General features: G+C 37.6%; 1 protein-coding gene across 1 annotated transcript; it reads right to left on the bottom strand.

Moving 5' to 3' along the window:
* Positions 1 to 21,406: 21,406 nt before the first annotated feature.
* Positions 21,407 to 21,844, bottom strand: LOC133832717 (uncharacterized). The gene has a single exon (XM_062263026.1). The coding sequence runs from the start codon at positions 21,842 to 21,844 to the stop codon at positions 21,407 to 21,409; it is 438 nt and encodes a 145-aa protein (XP_062119010.1).
* Positions 21,845 to 25,837: the final 3,993 nt, after the last annotated feature.

The following is a 25,837-nucleotide window of genomic DNA, read 5'->3' on the forward strand; positions in this document are numbered from 1 at the left end:
AGTAAGTGGATGTAGACCATCTTTTTGGGGCTGAACCACTATAAAACTCTCTCTATCCATGATTTCTAGGCACTAGAAACATCTCATATACTTTATTTACCTCTCACAAATCTTCTCAATATTATTCTTTGGGTGTTAGACTAGTTGACGAATAAACGAATCAACAAGTGTATATCTAAAGGATTCACGATTTAACTTTTTAAAAATAAATTAAAACTTATCATATTAGTTTTTATACAATGTGTTGGCTTAATTTTATATATATATATATTTATGTCATTCTTATATAATAAATGATATTTTTTATTTATTTAAATTTTAAATAATAATTAAAATATATAATTTAAATAAACTAATACATTTTCTAATTAATACTTAGTAAACATGCATTGTACGTTGATTTTACCTAGTATATATATGTGTAATTTTTTTTCTTTTGCGTTACATGAAATCTATTAAATTATTTCAATATTTACACTTTTTATGCATTTATTATTTAGGTTATTTTTATATTGGGAAAAAAGTATAAAATATATAGTAGAAAATAATTTATTTTTATTCTAATTATTTTGTTTTGTTACTGCTGAACATAAGTTTGGATAGATATTCCAACCAAATGTTATTTTTTTAATATTTTAATAAAATGACTAATTCCTCTAAAAAAAATAAGAGAAAAAAATTTTACATTTTTTTTAATTTGCTCTACTCTCATATTAAATGTTTGGGTTATTTGGGGTGAAAGTACTCAAGTTATTACGTTTGTAGCACTTAAGTACCCAACTTATTTTTTTGGCGGCGAAAGTACCTTCTGTCTATGTTTTGGCGCAATTTGGTACATTTGTCGCAAATATCCCTAAATGTTTTGAATGATTTTATATTAGTAAAGGTTCCCATCTTAAAAGTATTACTTAGGTCCCCAAATTTTATTTTGTATCACTTAGGTCCCCCAAACTTACTAAATGTGTATCACATATGTCCTATCAGCTGGAAATTTGTTTGCAGAATGTGCACCAAAAAACAATTTATGACCAAATTAATTTTTTTGTAATTAACTGAGTCATATATCATTTTCCGCAACGCATTTATATACTATTTTCCAACAAAATGGACATATATGATACACATTTAGTAAGTTTGGAGACCTAAGTGATACAAAATAAAGTTTGAGGACCCAAGTGATACTTTTTAGATGGATTGGGGACTCTACTGACATAAATCCTATTCTAATTTACTATATTTATTTTTTCATTACCTCTAATTAAATATATTTAATGAAATAAATTTAAGGGCTAGTATAAACACATATAACATTGTTGAACAACCACAATTGTTAATGGTATTATTGGAGACCATAATAAGATTTTGCTATTTTTCTAAATGAATAGATGGTCTCCTTGGACACACTATTAAAAGTATGTGACCAACCCCTTGGCTCACACACCCTCACTTTTGATCTATTGTATATGCCCAATGACCCAATACCTATTATAATAAAATGATTTTTGTTCATTTTATGTATATGCTTTTTGCATCCGATATAACGTATTGGAAACTTTTTTGTTTGCTGTGGGTTTTAAGACAAACTTTGGTTGAGGGCAATGGAGAAAGCGCTCCAAAAGAGATTATCTCACATTTCATCATCTTCTAATCTTATTACTAGTTTTTTAGTTTAAACAAGATGACACTTACTCAAGGTGAAAGCATCAATGCTCACTTATTGTTTAGTATACTTTAAGATCAAATGCATGTTTGGATGATGAGGTTGTTTGTATGAAATCATTGTATAGTTGTTTAAAGCTCATATGTATTTATCAATTGGTACCAGAGCCTTAATTTGCATTTAGGTTTTAGGTTGCCAAAATTGTGTGCATGTTGCCACTTGAGATTTTCTCCATATTTATTTTTTACTTTTTTCGCTTTTTTTTTATTTTGGAGAAGAATCATATGAAATTTAGATTTGGGGTTTCCTATACAAAATGAAGCTTGCATGGTGTTGTAAAGGTGATTAGAAACTCATTTGCATCTCTTGGAAATTGTTCGGGGAAGATTTATGCATACTTTGGGCTCAAAACAGTGGCATGAAGCTATTTTTCCAGTGGGTTTGCAACGGGGTCGACTGAACCGACTCGTTTCTCAAACGAGTGTAGAAGAAGACCTAGCCTGCACGAAACGATATGTCATTTAGACCAAATAGCACTGCCATTTTTTCTTCCCAAAAACATGTCATTTGACACAAACGACATGTCATTTCCTATATATATATATATATCTTCTATATAAAAAGTGTGTAGATAATGGAAATTCTTGGTTTAAATGGTTTTTTATTTTTTCTCGTTAACTTTAACGAAATATTCTTATAATTAACAGAATATTCGTATATTTAACGGTAGATTGTAAACAAGACTTAAACTTAAATAAAATTAAATAAATAAATAATTAAACAAATGAAAATAGGATATTTTTGAGATATTTTAATGATAATTATTTAAAAATAATAAAACTATACATTTTATAACTTAAATAAAATTTAACTAAACCTAAACATAATATTATATTAAACATATAATATATTGTTGACGTCGTTTTTCGTCAACTTAGATAAGAAGAGCACTACAAACTGAATTAAGAAAACTAATCAAAAACACACGAGATTTTACGTGGTTCAGTAGTTAAAATCTGCCTAGTCCACGAGTCAATATTATTAAATGGTGAAATTCTCACAAAGCTTTTAGAAAATAATTTTTGCAGAGTATTCTCAGTACCCAATTGTCTGAGTCCACAAATGCAATTTTTCAATCTATTTATAGACTGGTTTACAAAATATATTTCCCCTTATTTCGGGAAGTTACAATTCTAATTTGAAATAAATACATTAATTACATAATATCTCATGATATTCGGGATTTATTATCAAATTACAGCAAATCCCCAAGAAATAGGGATTTTCAAACAGTAACTATATTCAAACTAGATTACCGACCACGAACATATAATTTACACACTTTCGAGATTGACCAATATCACGAGCTCATCATTCTGGTTAACCTCGTCCTTAGCCAATAAATTTATCGAGATCATCCTCTTCGAGCCTGCAATGCCCAGGCTCGAACCTCCCTAACTGGTGCTTAGTCGCCAATAAGAACAAATCAGGAAATTTATACAAGTGTTGAACCCTTGTAGTTGATCAGTCGTGGCTTCGAGCTTGACTTGTAACCTCGAAACATCTTCGAGACCATGTGTAGCTTCGAGCTCACCAATTCCATCGTCGTATGACGTGGCTTCTAACATTTTATGATGAATTGTACAAGTATTATATAGATACTTGCTCATTTCAAGCTTACACTTTATGAGCCTATCTTTGGAGACCATAATTTCTATTCTCGAAATTTGGGTGTAACATTTTGCTCCCTCAAAAGTGTTGGTTCGAATCCTATGAGAAGGAAACTTTTGAACTTCTCCTTTTGAAAAATGTGCCACCTACCATACTCGAGTATGGACACGCGTCACTCAGGGATTGCACATTCAGAGTACTTGAGTACCCTCTTTTTCCGTGCACAACCATTCCGATTCTTTTTGCCGCCAATGTTATAACCAAACCCCATCCATCAGATCAAGTCCCAATCCAAACTAGAGGTCCAGATTCATTTGACCTTTGATATTCCACTGGGTCATATATATATATAAGCCCTCTCTTCTCCTTCATCACTTTCATTATAATCCTTATTCTTCAGAAAACTCGAACCAAAGAAAGAGAAAAAAAAACTAGATTTTTTCTGTGCATGTTCTCTAAACAAAAGAAACAACGCAACCCCAGTATTTTCGACTCCATGAAAGCTTTCCTGCAACCGCTCCTTCAATCAACGATTTCATCATTCCCACGAACAATTTTGTGTAAGTTCATGTTCTTGATTCCTTTTCTTTGGCATGTATATATATATTTACTTATTCCTTCTGTTTTGTGAGAATATCTCCGCTGGTTTTTACTAGTTTTATAAGACCTTTATTCTTGCATTAGGCAAGTTTTTCTACTGTATATAGCCGTAGTATGCCTAGAATCATGGTCTTAGACAAAAAGTCTCTGGCATAAACATGTAAAAATGGGTTTTATTTTTATGGTAATGGGGGATTTCTTTGTTAGAGATTTGGTGTAGCTTAAGAAATAGGGTTTTGGTTTAAGGTTTTAATGCACGAATCCCAAAAATATCACCTTTTCGGGTAACTGCCAACTTTTCCCTGAAAACACGGGATTTTTTTTTAAACTGGTATTAACTTCCCCACCCTCGCGTGGGTACGACCTTGATGCCCGATCTTTACAATAGTTCCAAAATAACATCTTAACTAATCTCGCACTTTCAAGCCTTCAGTTTCCATTGAGGCAACCTTTGTTACCTCGAGCTTTCGAGCTCGAGTTATCAAAATTACAATCTCTTTGTAATTTTCTATATGATGGGCCCTCACCTTTTTCTTTCTTGTTATATGTCTCAATACTCTGAGAATCGGTGGGGGCCCAAGTTTGCAATCCTTTACCAACCACCAACTTTTAGTCCTAAATCACCTTTCACTCGAAACCAGCATCTGATCCGCGAGCACGAAGAACGGTGTGAGCAAGAAGATACATGAGACCACTTTCGACGTCAAATTGACGAGGTCATTGAAAGAAAAAGAAAAATACTTCGAGTGGCAGCCTACTCTGACACAGACCCCGAGATTAGGCCTATCCCCTTAGACCCTAAACTCAAAGTCACCATACTTTTTCCTCCGGGTAAGCTCACATTCAATTTAATGGAGGGTACTAACCAACCACCGAAAGTTCCCAAAACACTATTCATCCCAGTCTTGGAGAGTTCTTTCTATGAGGTCGAACATTACCGAAGCTCCATCACCGCAACTCGATAAATTTCTGAGCTCCTTTCATGCCACAAATTAAGACTCTCTAGAAGCCTGATATGTCGTCCTGCCAGCTCTGACAAGAGGAGCTGCTTTGCACCTGGGGATGACAGTCCAGATAGGAAAGTTAAGCTCGCGGCCTGGAGCCGTGAACACTTACGAGCTGGGGCCCTACTGCCTCTGAAGGACTATTTTCGAGGCTTTCTCGATTATGTCGGCATCGCTCCTTTCCAACTTCATACAAACTCGTATAGGGTTATGTCTGCACTAAAGTCACTGTACAAGGAGATGAAGTGGGAGGGCCCACATCGCATAAGATCTTATATCTCTTTTTCCTTAAAAGCAATCCTTCCCAAGCCCATGGCAGAGATGGGTTCTATTATCTGTCCATTTACCCAAAAGATATGCGCCTATTCGAGGACATGCCAAACCATCCTCCAAACTCTAAAACCACCTTTTTCTGGACAGATGGCCTCGTTCCTTCTCGACTCTACTCCTTTCGGAGAATTCATTCTCTTTTAGACTTGTTTGTCCAGGTGACTTTAGTCTTTTATATAGCCAATTATCATCATCCTCAGCCCACGGAATCCATGAGAGAATGAAGAGAAGCCATCCTCAAGCTCCCCTATGGTCGACGATCCCTCTCCTATCTCATTCACGAGGACAAGCTCTGGCAATGTAACCTTATAGGAGAAGGTGAGACCACAGACGACTCCAGCTATCGCAAATATGCGAGATGGGAAGACGTACCCGTGCCCACAGCTAAACTTCCTTCGAGAGGCAACCATAGGGGTCAAACCTCTCGGGCTCATCGACCTCGCCCCTTCGAACCCTCAGGCTCAGGAAACGATGCTCAAGATGAAGCCTCAGCAGGCTCATCAGGAGGTAAAGTAGTGCTTGAATCCTCCATGTGGTCTCCCTCCTTACTCAAACACAAACCCGACGTGATGATCCTCTTCAAGGACCCCAGGAATAATTTCCTAGTATGGTCGTGGGTAGACCTTAGGGTTCATAGGTTTGATAGATTACTAGGTCAATACCAAATAATGTATAGTCTAAACGAGGTTTGGGATGGGATGGCAGTACAATACAGCACAAATGACTATAAAGACCTTTCGAGGATGTCCCCCATTTTTAGGGAGGGGACTCCCATAGCCTCATCTGAAGATAGGGGAATTTTCTGGTCCCCAAGCTCGAGCTCTAGTGAGTCTTCTTGCTAGGATCTTTTGTTATGACTTAGTCATTTTTCCATACAAAAATGTGTTGATTTTTATTTTTTTTTTCTTTTGGCTCAACCAATCTACTTTGTATTCTTCAGGTGATATGGAGTCGGATCTTGACAGCCCCCCAAACCCCGTAGATCCAAACGAGGTTGTGTGACCTCGAAGAAAGGGCCCGCCTCAAAGTCAGTCAAGATCGTTGAGGGCTCGTCTCCCTGAAAACCCATCTCTACTAAGCCTAAGGCCCAAGCTCTATCCTCCACCAACATGGTTCCTAGCATCACTTTCGCGACCTTAGCTGCTGCCACTACCAAGCCTTTGGAGACCATGCCACCTCCCTAGGAGAAGAAGACTCCTCCCGTTCAAACTCTTGTCGCAAACAAATCATGCCTCCTTCGGCCCCCAAGGCCACAGGTGCCCCGACTGTGATCCGCAACTTCGTGGCCTCCACGCACCTGTGGGAGTACCCTCTGGAGAACGGGGCGGGGGCTCTAGGAGCTGATCTGTGCTCGGCATGTTGTCTCGGGCTGGCTAGGCATGCAGCAACCTCGATGTTGACGTTTGGCGGTTCCTGAGAGGTGACAATCCCACACACCTCACTGACCAAACAGTGGAGCTTTTGATCTTGGTGGGTTCTAGTTTTTATTGTCTTTTAACTTCCTTTATCATCTGTCTAGTTCCTAACCCTTGCAATTTTTTTGCTCCAGGCCCTTCTTGGTGTACTCTGTCAGAGCTCAATGTTTTCTTCCAAGATGGCAACGACGGAGAACCTGGTTTACGAGGCAAACCATGCTCGTATTCAAGCTGAGGATAATCTGAAGGAGGCCAAGGGAGCCCATTCAAAAGCTGAAGAAGCTCATGCCAAATCAAAGGATGCCCTCAAACCTCTTCAATCCAAGCTTGGTTTCTCTGAGGCGTTGGTCAATGACCTAAAGGCGGAGCTTGACACCAAGACAGCAGACTTCGAGGCTGCCAGGGCCGAGATAGAACGCCTAAAGATTGAGACCAGTGCTGCCATGGCCGAGGTCGAGTGCCTGAAGGAAGAAAAGAATTCCACCTTTGAAATTCTTGAGGATGAAAAAAATGCATGCTCGAGGAGTTTAAGGCCAAGAAGGATTGGGCTACTGACCAAGCCATGTACAGGATGTTGTCTCTGAATCCCAACATTGACACCTCATTTCTCCAAGACAAAGAAGAGGAGTTTGTCTCCAAATGGAAGGCTCGGTTGGCCGAGGAGGAGGTCACAGCCACCACTCAAGATGGTGGGAATGGGGTAGAGAAAGGCAAGGAGGCTGAGTACAATATGATCAATAAATAAACTGCTTCAAATAGGGTTATGTCCCTTAGAATTTCTTGTAATTATATTTTTTGTACTCTTGGGGTAAAGACAATTTATAGCTCGATTTTGAGCTATCTTAATTATCAATTTATAACAATAGTAATTTTTATGCACACAAATTTCTAGCTCCAAAATCTTTATGCATTCAATTTTACCTTTAGCTTTTTGCCTTAATATTATGCTTTACATTTCTGGATCAAAATATTTCGAGCCTACCACTATTAAGGACTTGCATTTATATTTGTTTATTCATACCAATATATCTATTGGATTTAGGTTTGAATTTGAATGCATTCATGCATAGTTTATTCAAGATATCCATGTTCGACTTTGTTATTGTCAAGGTCGAACCTTACTTTTACCATATACTTGAAAGTACTTGATTGGCATGTCATTTTAGTAGTCTTGTTATATTTTTCTTTTCCAGTCACCTTTCCTCATCCTCGAGTATGGCCTCGAGGTTGCAAGGTTGAAACTTGTTTGCAAAATTTTCCAGCCCTAGTGTCGACTTAGTTTACAATTGGTTTATCTAGAATTCTAACTTTTTAACGTTGGTTAAGTTTTGCTAGTTTCTTCCAAACATATTTAGCTCGCGTGTTTGGTTTATAATCCATACACTTATTTTCATATCGAACTAATAATTCATACATTGTTTATTTATTTATTTATGTCATATTTTTTCAAATCGATGGTATGATTCTATACCACTTATGCCCCCTTAATATCCTATGATTGTGATCTTAGGTTATTGAATTCTGAGGGTTTTTTTTTCAAAAAACAGTATAACAATAAATAATGCAACTTTTGAACTAAATTTAGAATTGTATTGATAAAAAGTAAAAAAAATCAAGCACATGCTTGGTTATAATGAAAGCATCATTCTAACATTACTGATAATAAGGTTGTATATTTTCACCATTCCAAGCTCGTGGAACCAATTCTCTGTTTAACCTTGCCAACTTATACTCTCTAGATCGAATAATGGACTCGATCTAGTAAGGTCCTTCCCAGCTGGGTCCAAGTACCCCATCAGACGGATCTTGTGTGGCTAAGAATACGCGCCTTAGCACTAGGTCTCCCAATCTGAATTTTCTATCTCGGACCTTCTTGTTAAAATATCTAGTAGCTCATTGCTGGTATGCAACATTTTTTAATTGGGCTTCATCTCATCTCTCTTCAATGAGGTCCAGACTTTCTTCGAGCTGGGATTGGTTCGAGGCCTGATTGTACGCATCGCACCTTATTGTTGGGATTTCGACCTCGATAGGCAACATGGCCTCGCATCCATAAGCCAGGGAGAAGGGGGTATGCCTTGTTGATGTCTGGGTTGTGGTTCTATAAGCCCACAAGACTTGAGGCAACTCCCTTGGCCATTTCCCATTTGCCTCTTCTAACATTTTCTTCATGGAGCTCTTTAAGGTTTTATTGAATGCTTTGACCTGGCCGTTTGACTAGGGATGGGCCACAGAGGAAAAACTTTTTATTATCCCATTTTTTTGCAAAAATGTGTAAATAAATCGTTGTCGAATTGGGTCCCATTATCTGATACTATCTTCCTAGGCATCTCATATCTGCCAATGATATTCTTTACTACAAAATCTAGGATTTTCTTCGAGGTAATAGTGGCCAAGGATTCAACTTCGGTCCATTTTGTAAAATAATCTACTACGACTACACCATACCTCACTCTACCTTTTCCAGTTTGTAAGGAGCCTATGAGGTCAATCCCCCATACTGCAAATGACCATGGGGAACTCATCATGGTGAGCTCGGTGGGTGGAGCTCGTGGAATTGAGGCAAATCGTCGACATTTATCACAACGTTTTACATACTCGAACGAGTCTGCCTTGACTGTGGGTTAGAAGTACCCCTGCCTAATCACCTTTTTTGATAAACTATGCCCCCCAATGTGATCTCCACAAAATCCTTCATGGATCTCTTCCAAAATCTTTTTCGCCTTGGGAGGAGTTACACACTGAAGTAATGGCATAGAATACCCCCTTCCTTCTGTACAATTTTCCGTCCACAATAGTGTACCTTAGAATTTGGTACATCAGGTTTCTAGCCTCGTTCCGGTCTGCTAGGAGACTTCTGGTTTCGAGGTAGTCAACTATTGGGGTCATCCAGGTTGGTTGTGAGTCGATCATTCATACATCTTCTTCGCCAGGCTCGTTAATACTCAGGGTCGGTAGAAATTCTACTGGGACCACGTTCAGTGTGTCAGCTTTGTTAGTTGTGGCGAGCCTGGCCAATGCGTCTGCATTTGAATTTTGTTCTCGGGGGACTTGTTCTATAGCGTAGAACTCAAACCTTCCGAATGTTGCCTTTACCTTCTATAGGTATGCGACCATTTTTATACCACAAGCCTGAAACTCCCCCAGGACTTGGTTAACCACCAACTATGAGTCACTATAGAAATGTATAGCCTTTGCTTTGAGCTGGGTGGCTATTCGAAGTCCTACTAATAATGCCTCATATTCAGCCTCAGTGTTTGATGCCTCGAAGCCAAACCTTAGTGCAGAGTGGAAGCGATTTCCTGTTGGGGTAATTAGAATGATGCCTGCCCCCGATCCACTTTCATTAGAGGATCCATCGACATAAAGTTTCCACAGCTCGTGAGCTGGGGTTATGACTTCATCATTGGAGATCCCAGTACATTCGACAATAAAGTCTGCCAGAGCCTGTCCTTTGATTGTCGTTCTTGGGTGATAAGTGATCTCGAACTGTCCGAGCTCGACAGCCCACTTCAATAGTCTTCCAGATACTTCAGGCTTGGAAAAAACCTGCCTCAGTGGCTGGTCAATTAACACATGGATAGGGTGTGCTTGGAAATAGGGTCAAAGCTTTCGAGATGCGTGCATTAGGCACAAAGCCAGTTTCTCCATTAATGGATATCTTGATTCTGCCCCCAGTAATCTCTTGCTAACGTAGTATACAGGTTTTTGTATTTTCTTATCCTCTCGTACCAATACTACACTAATGGCGTGCTCGGTCGTGGCGAGGTATAAGTACAAAATTTCTCCTGTATTAGGTTTAGACAAGATTGGTGGTTCGGTGAGGTGTTTCTTGAGATTTTGAAACGTGAGTTCACACTCCTTCGACCACTCAAAATTTTCCCCCTCTTAAAATATTAAAGAATGGAAGGCATCGGTCTGTAGATTTTGAGATAAACCTACTTAAGGAAGCCATTCGTCCAGTTAGGCTCTGGACATCTTTATGTTTTCGAGGTGAGGGCATGTCTATTAACGCCTTGATCTTGTCGTGATTAACCTCTATTCCCCAAGCATTGACTATGAATCTAAGGAACTTACCCGAAGATACTCCGAATGATCACTTTTGTGGGTTAAGTTTCATGTTGTATTTTCGAAGTACAACAAAACACTCAGCGAGATCATCCACATGGTTATTGTTATGTTTAGATTTGACAAACATATCGTCCACATAAACTTCCATGTTATTCCATATTTGTTCAGCAAACATCCTATTTACTAGCCTTTGGTATGTGGCTCCGTCATTTTTGAGCCCGAAAGGCATGACGTTGTAGCAATTCAATCCCTTATCGACTACAAAGCTCGTATGTTCTTAGTCAAGCGCATGCATGGAAATCTGGTTATATCCAAAATAAGCATCCACGAATGCATGATGCCATGGCCTGTAGTGGCATCTACGAGCTGGTCTATTCGAGGCAAGGGAAATCAGTCTTTGGGGCACGCCTTGTTGAGGTTCGAATAGTCGATGCAAGTTCACCATTTGCTATTGGGTTTTGGGACCAGCATTGAATTGGCGATCCAATCAAGATAAAAAGCATCTCGTATAAACCGATTTTCTTTTAACCTCTCGATCTCCTCTTTGAGGGCCTTCTTTCTATCATCGTCTAGGAGCCTTTGTTTTTGCTGCTTCGGGGGGAAGCTTTTATCAATGTTAAGTGCATGGCTTCTGACATTCGCACTAATTCCTACCATGTCCGAGTGTGACCACGCAAACACATCCAGGTTTTCTTTCAAAAAGCAAGTTAATTGCAATCTTGCTTTTTCATAAATATTTTTTCCTATTTTTACCACCCTCATGGTATCCTTTTCATCGAGCTCAACCCTTCAAGCTCCTCCAGTGGTTCGAGATCGACCCTTTCTTCGACTCTAGGGTCGATCTCTTCTTCTATCTCAAAGACGGATCCGTCCATCTCCTGAATGAGTACAAGTGTCTGGGCACTTGTTTGGTTTTTCCCTCTCACGGAAATATTGTAACATTCCCTTCCAGCGAGCTGGTCTCCTTTCAGTGTCCCAATTCCACTAGACGTTGGGAACTTGATGGCCAAGTGCCTAATAGATGATACTACCCCAGCCCAATTAGGGTTGGTCTCTTGAGCAGTACGTTGTAGGCCGACGATGCATCTACCACTACGAACTCCATCATCTTGGTTACTGAGACTGGATTGTCTCCCAAGGTTACGGGGAGTTCAATGGATCTCGTACAAGTAATCCATTCTCCTGAAAATCCATACAACGTGGTTGGACAGGCTTTCAAATCTCAAAGCATGAGTCCCATCTTTTCTAGAGTGACCTTGTCAAGGATATTCACAGAGCTCCCATTATCAATCAGGACCCTGTGTAACCTCTTATTCGCTAGCTGAAGCGTGATGACCAAGGGGTTGTTGTGAGGAAACTAGACATGTGACGTATCCTCTTCTGTAAAAGTAATGGGTTGAGTTTCAACCCTCTGCTGTTTCGGAGCTCGTGGTTCGAGCAAAGAACCGTCCCCAGTTTTGATCTCGTTTACATATCTCTTTTGGACATTTCTGCCAAAACCCTGCAAGATGTGGTCGCCCAGAGATGGTTACCACATCCTCCCCATTTATAGGGGGAGGTCGATCATCCTCTCGTGCCCGAGAGTTTTTCTATTAGGAAGGTTGTGCAGATGCTTGCCTTTGTCCTGTCGAGGATTGGTTGGGATTCCGGTTTCTCACATAATGTCCAAAATATACCATTAAGATCAAGCCTTCGATCTTGTCCTTCAACTATCGACACTCATCAGTTGTGTGTCCGACGTCTCTGTGGAATCTACTATATTTATTGGAGTCCCTCTTTGCCTTCTGATTACGCATTGGGTCAGGTCGTCTACATGGGACCTGATTCTTATTGGCAATAAATATATTCTCTCGAGTCTCATTGAGCTCGGTGTACACTGTGTAAATGGAGAAATACTTGTCTCCTTTCTTATTTTTCCCCTGTCAGCCTCGGGGTTATTCCCTTCATTTTTCTTCCTTTTTGAAGGGTTATCCCCAAAGGGTCTTGAGGTCGATGGGGTCGCCGAGGTCGAGGCTGAGTTAACATTTGTCGTTGTAGTTACAGGCTGAGAGGTCAGGTTTAATGTTGACCTCGCCTCTTCTACATTGACAAATCTCTAGGCCCTCCGGTTGAACTCGGTTAATGACCTTATGGGTTTTCTTTGCATATCTTCCCAAAGGGGACTCCCTAGTAATATACCAGCTCTGACAGCCATCAGGTGGCCACTATCATCGACATTACGGGCTCGAGCCACTTCTATATTAAACCTCGTAAGGTAACTCTTCAGTGATTCTCCTTGTTGTTGTCTAACATTAGTCAAGGTCGAGGCTTCGGGCCTGACACCAACAATGGCTTTCAACTGTTTATTAAAATCCTTTGCTAACTGATCCCAAGATGAGATCGAATGTCTTCTAAACTTCTCGAACCAATTTTTTGCTGGTCCTGTAAGAGTAGCTAGGAACAACATACATCGGAGCTCATAACCAACATTGTTGGCTCGCATGATGGTATTGAATGTGCTCAGATGACTGTATGGGTCTAAGTTCCCATCAAATGGTGCTACATGGGATATCCTAAACCCTTGCAAAAATGGAGTGTTAGAGATATGTGGAGCAAAAGGCTTGAGCTCCTCATCGGAGTCTTCAGCCTTATCTCTGTGTCACTCATCTTGTAAGAGCCTGAACGTCTTTTCCAGCTGGTCAATTCTCTCTTCGACCAGATCCACTGGGAGTCGAGCTTGGGCTTGAGGGAGCTGGTTATTATTTATAAAAAAATCCATCTCCTTGTCCCGGCATAGGGTTATTTTGGTTTCCATATGCTGATTGTTTTTTACCGTTCAAATGGTCGCCTAAGTCAGGGTTTGTGGGATTAGCCTACCCCGACTATGGTTCAGGTGATCCCGAAGGTCAGGATGATTCCCCCGATTCCCAGCACTCCTAGGCTCGGTATTATATATGCTTATAGACCAACTGTAATCTGAGCTCCCGCTTATGAGGCTAATAGTTCTATTCGGCTAAGAGGCTCGATGGTTACAAGGGGGATCATCTACTCGCCTCATTGCCTTAGCCGTTTGTGATCTCAACACATGGCTTTCCGACGGTTGGGGAGCCCTATGTTCTCAAGTAGCCTCCCTCTCGCTCCTATGTTCGGGTCTAGCCTGCGGTTTCCATCTCGACTACAACTGCGAGGGGGGCTCTATGGTGCAGGTCGTGGGGCCTCTCGAACTGGTGATGGGTGTCTTATTGGAGAGGGTGGATGTCTTATTGGTGACGGTGGCTGCCTCCCATTGTTGGGCCTAGATGGTCTAGAATGGGCCTGAGCAGGTACCGGGTTGTTTCTTACTATTTCAGGGTTCATGTTCTGAGCTACTGGAGGAGCTCGGTTATTCCTCGTTCCTGTAGATTGCTCCACAGTCATATTATCAGTAGCCTTCGGCCAAGTGTTTCTTCTGGGGCATTAATCACCAGGATTTGCTCTGGGCCTCAGCTGAGCTTGCTGGGCCCCTTGCTTAGCTCTCCTGCCAGTCGTGCTCCCTCGGGGATGTCCTCTTAGCCTCTAGGGTGGTGTCTGGGACTCAGCAGCCTGTCTGGCCAACTCTTCGTTGCGCCCTATCGCTTCAGCCAATTGTTGGCACAGTTTGCGATTTTCCAGTTCAACAATAGGAATGTATTTCTCTGGATTATAGTATAGATCCTCATCGGGCCTGGGAGCAGGCGGCCCCTAGGAATCAGATGAATCACTTCTCTCCTCAGGGCCCTGGTCAGCCATTGACTGCTTCCCAGGTCAACATGGGTAGTCTTCAGTGCGAGTTGTTTGTTCCTCTGGTATTTGGGGCAATGGTCGGCCACCAGTGCTGGGGTTGTTTGTGGCGACCATTGATCATTCAAGAGGTTTCTGATTAAACAGTGTAACGACTTGCTTAATGCTCTCAACGAAAGCATTAAACTGTTGACACCATTTTTCGTCAACTTAGATAAGAAGAACACTACAAACTGAATTAGGAAAACTAATAAAAAACACACGAGATTTTACACGGTTCAGCAGTTACAATCTGCCTAGTCCATGAGTCAACATTATTGAGTGGTGAAATTCTCACAAAGCTTTTAGAAAATAATTTTCCCAGAGTATTCTTAGTACCCAATTGTCTATGTCCACAAATGAAATTCTTCAGTCTATTTATAGACTGGTTTACAAAATATCTTCCCTCTTATTTCAGGAAGTTAAAATTCTAATTTGAAATCAATACAAATAAATGCATTAATTACATAATATCTCATGATATTCGGGATTTATTATCAAATTACAACAAATCCTCAAGAAATGGGGATTTTCAAACAGTTGCCGTATTCAAACTAGATTACCGACCTCGAACATATAATTTACACACTTTCGAGATTGACCAATATCACGAGCTCATCATTCTGGTTAACCTCATCCTTAGCCAGTAAATTTATCGAGATCGTCCTCTTCGAGCCTGCAATGCCTAAGATCGAACCTCCTTGACTGGTGCTTGGTCGCCAATAAGAACAAATCAGGAAATTTATACAAGTGTTGAACCCTTGTAGTTGATCAGTCGTGGCTTCGAGCTTGACTTATAACCTCGGAACACCTTCGAGACCGTGTGTAGCTTCGAGCTCACCAATTCCATCGTCGTATGATGTGGCTTCTGATACTTTATGATGAATTGTACAAGTATTATATAGATACTTGCTCATTTCAAGCTTACATTTTACGAGCCTATCTTTCGAGACCATAATTTCTATTATCGAAATTTGGGTGTAACATATATAATCTTTTGTTGTCACTACCAAATTCAAAATCTAAAACAAACATAAACTTAAACAAATATTAATTAATTAATTTAAATAGGATATTTTTAAGATATTTTATGATAATTTAAAAAATTAAATCATATTTATTTAAAAATAATAAAGACATACATATCATTTTCTTATCTTATAAATTTGTGTGATAGTTTATTTTTTATCAAGTGACTGAAACTTTTTTTCTTCATCAAATTCACTAAAGGACATTGCGAGATATATTAGAAACTAAAAATAGTTGATATTTGTATACTATTATCTACACTATGATTTTTTATATTCTTATTTTATTTCTATTATTAATTTATTTTTAAATATTATTGTATTTTATATATATGTCATATAGTCATATAAATATATATATATATATGTCAGCGTTGTGTTTAGATATCATATATGTAAAGATTATTGATATAAATATTTATATATATTATAGAACTATATTTCATTCTATTATATATATTTAAAAATAGCTTTTTATTAAAATTATTGACAATCTTTACAACTTTAAAACTAAACAGACTTGCATTGTACGTTACTTCTACCTAATTATATTAATAGTGGTCAAGTTTCTAGTATTATATTATAAGTTTTTCTAAGTGGGAATTACAATTTATATGGACTTTTTATTGAAGTTTTCAAAAATATGGTTTTTTTTTCAACATAATTTTTTTTATGGCTTTTTATACTTTTTCATCATTTTTATGGCTTTTTTTTCCACATTTTTGTCAAAATTTCCGATTATGCCATATCGTTATTACCATTGAACTTTTTTTTTATGTAGAATGATAGTTTTGTAATGTCATTTTATTTAATTTTTTTCAACTTTTCTATACTACGTTTTTCATGGAAAAAAACTTACATTTTCAGTTATTATAAAGTGTAGTTTTTATATTTTTATATTATTTTATTTTAACTTTTTTATATTACTTTTTATATTATTTTAGGTGCCATCAAACCAACTAAATAAGCATGAAGCAAGAACTGTCACTGGTATTTTAAAATCATTTTAAAAAATATCTTGAAAACTTTCTCCTACCATCTAAAATCAACCAGTTCTCATAATGATTTTCCTTTCCTGTCCATGAGATTTTTATTAGTTCTGACAAAAGATTGGTCATTTTTCTCAAGAGCCTCATCAATGGTGCAAAACTACAAAATTTAGAGAAAAAGTTTACTCAATGATACTGCACATATTAAGAAAAAGAAATGCACTAAAGGACCTTGGTACAATTAAAGCACCAGAACAAATAAATACACAGATATAGACATAGCAAGAGGGCATATACATGTCTTAGTATTATAAACGATGGGGGCCACCCTTTTGGGTTTTTTGGGAGGTTGATAATCAGCTTCTATTATATATCTTAGCCAACTCCTATTCTTGGGTCCTACTCTAAGATTGTGTTAGCCCAACACTTGGGGTAAGCAAACAATCCCTTTAACTTTCACATTCTGTAATTTCTATTGAATTTCTTTAATTCCACTCCACGCAAATGATTTGATATACTACTCATTCTTAACAATCACAATATATTTACTTACCTTTTTTGCATTGTTAATTACTTGGAATGAAACTTCCCCATTACTAGAATTCTTTGACTCCTAAGTCAAAATTTGAATTACAATTCTTTTTATATAACTAATTTTATACTAAATTTTTCTTTGGTTGTTTTGCAAAAAAAAAAAATTTTTGTGATATGAATTGTGTTTATTATTTTTTTTATTTTTATAAACATTTGTTTTCTTATTTTTATATTGTACGTTTCTTTTTTCAAATCCTGGGTAAGGCAACCAGTTACTTGATTTATCTTTAACAATTATGTAAAAAAATATCCTAGAGCTAGGTTAAATGACATGTACCAGGAAGAGTAACTAGTTACCTTGAGAGAAGTAATCTTCTGCCATAAAAGGGGTAACCAGTTACCATAAGAGGAGTTACGGGTTACTCTTATTAAATATGAAAAGAAACATCAAATCTGAATGAAAAAGAGGAAGAACACTTCATTGAAAAAAGGAAGAAATAACTATGATTTTAGTAACATATGTAACTAGTTACTATAAAGAACCCAGAAATGTATACACACATCATAACGTGAAGGTAACCAGTTACCCACAGAAATATACACACAAAGAACGTGAATGTAACCAGTTACCCCAGAAATATACATACAAATAACGGGAAGGTAACCAGTTTCCACAAATTTGAAAATAGAAAAAAAAAATCAGATCCACCCCCCCCCCCCTTCTCTCCCTTCTTCTTCATATAACTTTTTTTCTAGATTTGAATGTTCCCATCAGGGTAACTGGTTATCCATTCACGTTTGCATATTTTTATTAGTTTTCTTTCCAAATTTTGGTGTTCCTATAAGGATTACAGTAAAAAGAAAATGCTGAAAAAATTGATTTGAATTTTTTTATATATAGTTGAAAAAACTATAAAAAAATTACAATAATAAAAGATAATACATAAAAAAATAGTAAAATAATTATGTAATGTTAAAATATGTATGAAAAAGGGGGGGAAAGAAAATGGAATGAGAAAAAAATAAGTACAAAAAAAGAAGAAAAAAGAAGGAAAAAAAAAACTTAGGAAAGAAAACTAAAAAAAATATGAAAAAACAAAACAAAACAAAAGAAATGATGAAGGAAAAAAATAGATGAATGAATAAAAATGAAAACAAGAAGAAAAATAGTGGGGAAATGGAAAGAAAAAATTGAAAAAAAAAATGGAAGAAGAAAAAAAGAAAGAAAGAAAAAGCTCATATGTGTGAAAATGAAAAAAAAAAAAATTGAAGAAGAAAAAAAGAAAGAAAAAAAAAGCTCATATGTGTGAAAAAAGAAAAAAAAAATGGGAGGAGAAAATAATAAATATAAAAATGAAGAAAAAAATGAGAAAAAAGGAAAAAAGAAAACTGAAAAAATATAAAAAAAAAATTACAAATGAAATAAAAAATTTGATAAATTAATAAAGAAGAAGAAGAAGAAGAAGAAGAGGAGGAAAGGAAAAATGGAAAGAAAAAAAAAAGATAAAGAAAAAATTTGGTAGAAAAAAAAAAGTAAGGAAAAAAGAAAAAAAAATAACTGAAAAAATAATCAAAAAAAATTGAAAAAAAATAAAATAAAATAAAATCACCTTCAAAATCAAAAAAAATATAACTATGATAAAAAAAATGTGACATTTCCATATTTTAGTTAACTACTAATTGTGTTTCCCATATTTTAATTTTATCTTTAATAAATTTTCTCATACAAATTAAGAAAAGTATAATTCCCATATTTTTGCACATTGATGGTATAAAAGCCATATTTTTTAAAAATCCCCTTTTTCTAATTTGTTAGTTTTTTATTTATCGGAAAGATACGTTATGGCTTTTTATTAGTTACTTAGAAAAATAAATAGGAGTAATATGCAATGAGAAACTCCATGAATTGACCCTATTTTATAGGCTAATACTAACTCTAACCCCACTTTGATGTTTCTCATGTGTTTAACCTTATACCCATGTGAAATGACTAACTTACCCTTCTTAACATTAGGGCTTCTTCCTTTCTTTTTTTCCCTTCCCATTTCGTTTTCAGGCACCTTCTCTCTCTTCCTTCTCTCTCACAAAGAGAACAAACACTCTTCCTTCTCCCTCTCTCTCAAATCACCATTTTTCTTCTCATGAAGCTTTGGAAAGTGATGTAATCTATCACAATTTTTTTTTCTTCTCACCCAAGTTGAAGAAGATTCAAGATTAAAGAAAAATCATCTCCCAAACTTGAAGAAGTTTGAACATTTGATTTGATAATGAGTAAGTTTTTTTTTTATTTATAGGTTATGGGTGTCTTGTGTAATAGTTTAAATAGAATTTTCGAACTACTCTACACTAAAAAATATGTGAAAATAAATCATTTTTATGTTGAGATGACGAATTTTCGATTGATTTTCGCGATTTAGGTCACTACGTTCACACATTGCTCAAACGAGTTCACACATTATTCACACTTGGTTCACACATGATTCATACTTGGTTCACGCGTACTTCACACATGATTCACACTTGGTTCACACATGATTCACACTTGGTTCACACATAATTCACATATGGTTTACACATTGTTCACATATGGTTCACACACAATTCACACTTGGTTCACACACAGTTCAATGATTTCGACGAGTTAGGTCACTGCGTTCACACAATGTTCAAACGAGTTCACACATTATTCACACTTGGTTCGCACATACTTCACACATGATTCACACTTGGTTCACACATGATTCACATATGGTTTACACATTGTTCACATATGCATGCTTCACCCTTGGTTCACACACGGTTCACACACGTTTCACACTTGGTTCACACATGCTTGACACATGCTTGCTTCACACATTTATTTCGTATTTCTTTTGGCTAGTTTTACCTAATAACCTTTGGGTTCCGAACCTTTTCTCATATGTTATACAGGTCAAACACATATAAATATTATGGTGTTATGTAATGGATCATGGGAACAAGTTTTGAACGAAGGTTGGTCATTTAGTGCGAAACAAAGCAATGGTATGAAGGTGCCAAAGACTATCACTTACAATAGTCTTGTCGAGCGTTGAACTGCAGCATCAGCCGCTACAGATCCTCTTGCCACAAAAGTGGAAGCTGATTTGCAAAAGTTAGCATACAAGTCCACTACCTCGTTCCCTTTTCCGTCTAGTCAGTATGAAATAACAGTATTGGACGGTGATTTGATTTGATTACTTGGCCAAAAGAAGTGCTTGATTACTTGGTAGGTGATGATAACAATTTCAAAAGGAGTTGGAAAGACATTGACGATGTGTTTACCCCGATTAATTTTTTTGGGACACATTGGGTGTTGTTAGAGATATCATTGACAAGCTATCTTATAAAAGCTTGTGACTCTGATATCACTGTGGTCTCCAACAAGGAGTTTGAGAATAAAATGAGCAGATGGGGAAAAATGCTACCATATCTAATTCAATCGAGTGGGCTATTAAGCCATAGGAAAGATGTCCAACTACAAGCAGAGAAAGTGTGTTTTGACTTCACAAAACTTGGCACAGAAAAAATGCCACATACCAAAACTAGGTATAACTCTGTTAACCATATTTATATTGTAAATAATCACTATGGTATTTCAATAATTAAAAAACTTTATTTCCTCTACAATGGCGATTGTGGAGTATATATCATCAAACATCTGGAGTACTTGTTAGCCAAAAAACTGTTATCTGAAGTAAATGACAACAACATGGATTTCTTTAGAAAAAATACTTGTTTAGATTTGTTTTACCATAACTTACAACCATAGTTGTCTTTTATTTAAATATATGTATCTTATTCTTGAATGTATGAAGAAACTATGTCAACTTCATCTCATTAAATGGTATTGAATGACTTCATTTATTTCATCTTAATAGTGGAATAAATCTTTGTCACTTTTATCTTATTAAGTTATGTGTGAATTAGGTCTGAATTAAATGTGAACCAGGTGTCAATTATGTGTGAATTATGTGTGAACCGCGTGTGAAATATGTGTGAATCAGGTGTAAACTATGTGTGAATTATGTGTGATTTACGTGCATGTATAAATTAGATGTGTCTGAAACAACTAACTTTAACACAAAAAGTCGTATTACTGAACCAATCTAAAAATTCAAATTCCGCACTTGAAGAGTACAAAGTAAAACAATCAAAGTACAAACTAAGCATGTCTAGACAGCGGGGGACAAACAATGGTGCACGTCACTCGATTGTGGCCCAAGACACCACATCTAATACATCTACGTTGTTTGTTATTCTTCTCACCCTTTAATAAATGTCGTTTCTTCTTTGGACGACCAACCTTCTACTTCACTAAAGGAGGAGTTATCATCATACTTCCTATGCCATTTGGTATCACCCAAGATTCTTCATTACCCAGCGTACATACAGATCCACCATAAGATGACAGCCACGCTTCAACTGTGTAGAATCTGGAGCATAAAGTATATGGACTAATGCCACAATCTCGAGCACCAGCTAGAGCGTGTTCACAAGAAAGACCTATCAAAGCAAATCTTCTACAACTACATTTTTTCCTCCTCAGGTCGACATCTTCATCAAGATCACCGTCCAATACTGTTATTGCATACTGACTAGACAGAAAAGGGAACGAGGCAGTGAACTTGTCTGCTAACTTTCGCAAATCAGCTTCCACTTCTGTGGCAAGAGGACCTGTAGCTGCTGATGCTACAATTCGACGCTCGACAAGACTATTGTAAGTGATAGTCTTTGGCACCTTCATACCCTTGCTTTGTTTCGCACTAAATGGCCAACCTTCATTCAAAACTTGTTCCCACGATCCATTATATAACACCACAATATTTATATGTGTTTGACCTGTATAACATATGACAAAAGGTTCGGAACTCAAAGGTTATTAGGTAAAACTAGCCAAAAGAAATAAGAAATAAACATGTGAAGCATGTGTGAACCAAGTGTGAAACGTGTGTGAACCAAGTGTGAATAATGTATGAACTCGTTTGAACAATGTGTGAACACAGTGATCTAAATTGTGGAAATCATTGAACTGTGTGTGAACCAAGTGTGAAACATATGTGAACCAAGTGTGAATAATGTATGAACTCGTTTGAACAATGTGTGAACACAGTGACCTAAATTGTGGAAATCATTGAACTGTGTGTGAACCAAGTGTGAATCGAGTGTGAACCATATGTGAACAATGTGTAAACCAAGTGTGAATCATGTGTGAACCAAGTGTGAATCATGTGTGAAGTACGTGTGAACCAAGTATGAATCATGTGTGAACCAAGTGTGAATAATGTGTGAACTCATTTGAACAATGTGTGAACGCAGTGACCTAAATCGCGAAAATCAATCGAAAATTTGTCATCTCAACATAAAATCATTTCTTTTCACAGATTTTTTAGTGTAGAGTAGTTCGAAAATTCTATTTAAATTATTACACAAGACACCCATAACCTATAAATAAAAAAAAACGTACTCATTATCAAATCAAATGTTCAAACTTCTTCAAGTTTGGGAGATGATTTTTCTTTAATCTTGAATCTTCTTCAACTTGGGTGAGAAGAAAAAAAATTGTGATAGATTACATCACTTTCCAAAGCTTCGTGAGAAGAAAAATGGTGATGATCTTTCTTTGATGATGATTTGAGAGAGAGGGAGAAGGAAGAGTGTTTGTTCTCTTTGTGAGAGAGAAGGAAGAGAGAGAAGGTGGCTGAAAACGAAATGGGAAGGGAAAAAATGGAGGAAGAAGCCCAAATGTTAATAAGGGTAAGTTAGTCATTTCATATGGGAATAATGTTAAAAACATGAAAAACATTAAAGTGTGGTTAGAGTTAGTATTAGCCTATAAAATAGGGTCATTTCATGAAGTTTCCCTATGCAATACACATATACATGATGTGTAAATTAATTTTAATGTACTAATCTCAAAAAAGATATATATTTATCGTATTATTTTAAAATATATATTGAAAAAAAAAGAGTCGTTTTCTCTCAATATTATTTCTCATACCATTGTCATAAATTAATTTATTTTATTTTATGAATGGAAGGAATTATTATATCTATATATATACTATAACTACTAATGTTTTTCTTGTTCTTTCTAACCTTCAATGTTTAGAGTGTTTGGATTGCATATATCTCTTCTATATAAAAAAAATGTGCAGATAACGGAAAATCTTGATTTTAACAGTTTTTATTTGTTTCTGTTAATTTTAACGGAATATTCATATATTTAACATAATATTTTATATTTAAAGGTAGATTGTAAACATGACTTAAACTTAGATAGAATTAAATAAATAAATAATTAAACAAATTAAAATGAGATATTTTTTTAGATATTTTACAATGATAATTATTTAAAAATAATTAAACCATACGTTTTATAACTTAAATAAAATTTAATTAAATTTAAATTAGTATAATATTGTTGACGCGGTTCTTCGCCAACAGGTAATTAATAGAATAAGAGAATGGGATTAGTGCTAAGTAATGAACCGTAACAGATGAATGATCTTGAAATAAAATGGTGATACGAATACTTTTTTAGGTGGTTCAAAGGTTAAAATCCTTCTACTCCACCAGCCAATATTATTGCTAGTTTTCTAGTATTCTTTATAGGGTATTTCTTTACACAATAGAATTCAACCCTTTGCAACTCCCAGGGTCTCCATATTTATAGGAGAGGGCACCTGGGGGTTGGCAAGGGGGCCATCCCGTGACCTTCTTACCCATCATGTCACTTCTATGACATTCATGATTAATTCCTAAAACCTGACAAATGAAGTGTGGTCTAATCAATAGGTAAGGGGGATAATGGGCCGCATGGCCCAACCCAGTCGTGGGTGCCTGAACACGCACGTTTATGTTGCGTGTCCGAGAATTCAGGGATATATCAGACACGTGATGTCTGATATATGCACGTTTATATTGCGTAGTTGACTTTATAAGGGGTCACAGCTGCCAACTCAAGCTCGTACCTCGAACTGGAGGTCTTCTTAGCCCGCGGTGTTCATACTTCTGACCCGACTCCTTAGTAACCTTAGTAAGCCTTTGGTTACCTCGAGCTAAAGAGGTGGAACCTAGTAACAGCAGCTCCGGGTACATGTCAACCACGTGGCTGATAAATAATTATGCCATATCTCAGCTCGTTAATAACCCGTTGGAGGATTAGGGCGTACATTTGCCCCCCAAGCCCCTGCTCCTGGCACACGACGTCATCTGGGGCCATAGTGGGGGCTTTTACGCTTCTTTGTGGACTCTTCACATCCCGCCCATTACGCAGGCGTCGAATACATGGAGCATCGTGGTTGGTGACGGTACGTCTTCCGAGAACCGCATTAAATGGCCTAGCCTATACCCGACCGTTGTTTCTCCTTTCGAGTAGAGATTCTCGTATCCTACATCAAGGCAATCCAACGACCCTCCTCACTTGGCCTCTTACGTATATAAAAGGGGTTGCCACCTCATGCATGGGCCACCCATTCATTTGGAAATTTTCTTATTTTCTTCTTCCTTCTCAGTCTCAAAAAACCCTCCCTTTCTTCCGGTTACTGTTCCTAGCTTCCAGAAGTTCAGGCGCGAGAGCTCCTTTGAGGCTTTGGCACCAGTAGTTTCAATAGGACTCCAACCCAGACGACCCTTTCAGCCTCCTCACAGTAAAACATTCTGTAAGTTCTCCACTTATGCATGCTTTAAATTTCCTTTTCACTGTTGCTTGGGTAAATTGTTTCTGTAGACGCATGCAGTATTCTGCTGGTTTTTGTGGGTATGATAGGCGTAGGTTTTTATTCCAGGGCATCGACCGTAGAAAAACCATTTAGGAATACAACTCAAAGGGTACACTTTCTGGGGAAATTTTCTGGGCAGAAATTTTGTAGGCCTGTTTGAAATAACCAGCTTTTAGGGTGCAAAACCGGGTAGCTTAGGGGACACGCTTCACAGGCGGTTTTGCACTGTTTGCCTACTGAAACTTTCCTTCCAAGGCAAACTTTTATCCTGACCCTCCTGACACGGATTCCGAGTAATCGGGGATCCGTTGGGAGCACAGGCGCGTGTTCATAGGACCGCGTGGTCTCACTCTCCACGGGCTGAGATTACCTCAGCCTATGTAAAGGAAACACTTCGCGTCAGATTCTTTTTTATGCTTAGGTCGCCCTCTCTAAATTTTCTTCTTTTGTTCGCTAGGCGACCAAATGGGACCAAAGAAGAACGCCCCTAAGAAGACTGCTGGCAGCTCGTCTTCTCAGCAAGCCAAAGGAAAGGAGGTGGTCATGGACTCTCCAATCCTCGTTTTCGATCCGGCCGTGGAGCAGGAGCTCGAGGTGGGGCCCAACGCTTTCTACGAGGCCGAGAGTATCGTCTCGAAGATCACCAACCAGGGGAAAGTGAATAAGATATTCCTTTCCCACAATATTGAGATTGGGAGGGGCGCCCTAAACGCCCGACCTCCCCTAGAAGGCGAGCGGAGCTGCGCGCCGCTCGATGAGGAATATGCGGCCTGGAGCGACGAGCACTTCAAGGCTAGGGCCTTCCTTCCGCTAGACCAGTACTTCGCGAATTTTCTTAATTACGTGAAGTTGGCTCCTTTCCAACTCCCCCCTAACTCATACCATTTGTTAGCAGGGTTGAGATACTTATTCCTGAAGCAGGAATAGGAGGTCCCCACGCCGGCGGACATCCTTTACTTTTTCTACCTCAAGGCCAGCCCGGAGCAGAGGGGGCAAGGCGACGGGTTCTACTATCT

Source organism: Humulus lupulus, chromosome 4 (assembly GCF_963169125.1).
Source record: "Humulus lupulus chromosome 4, drHumLupu1.1, whole genome shotgun sequence".
Taxonomy (NCBI): domain Eukaryota; kingdom Viridiplantae; phylum Streptophyta; class Magnoliopsida; order Rosales; family Cannabaceae; genus Humulus; species Humulus lupulus.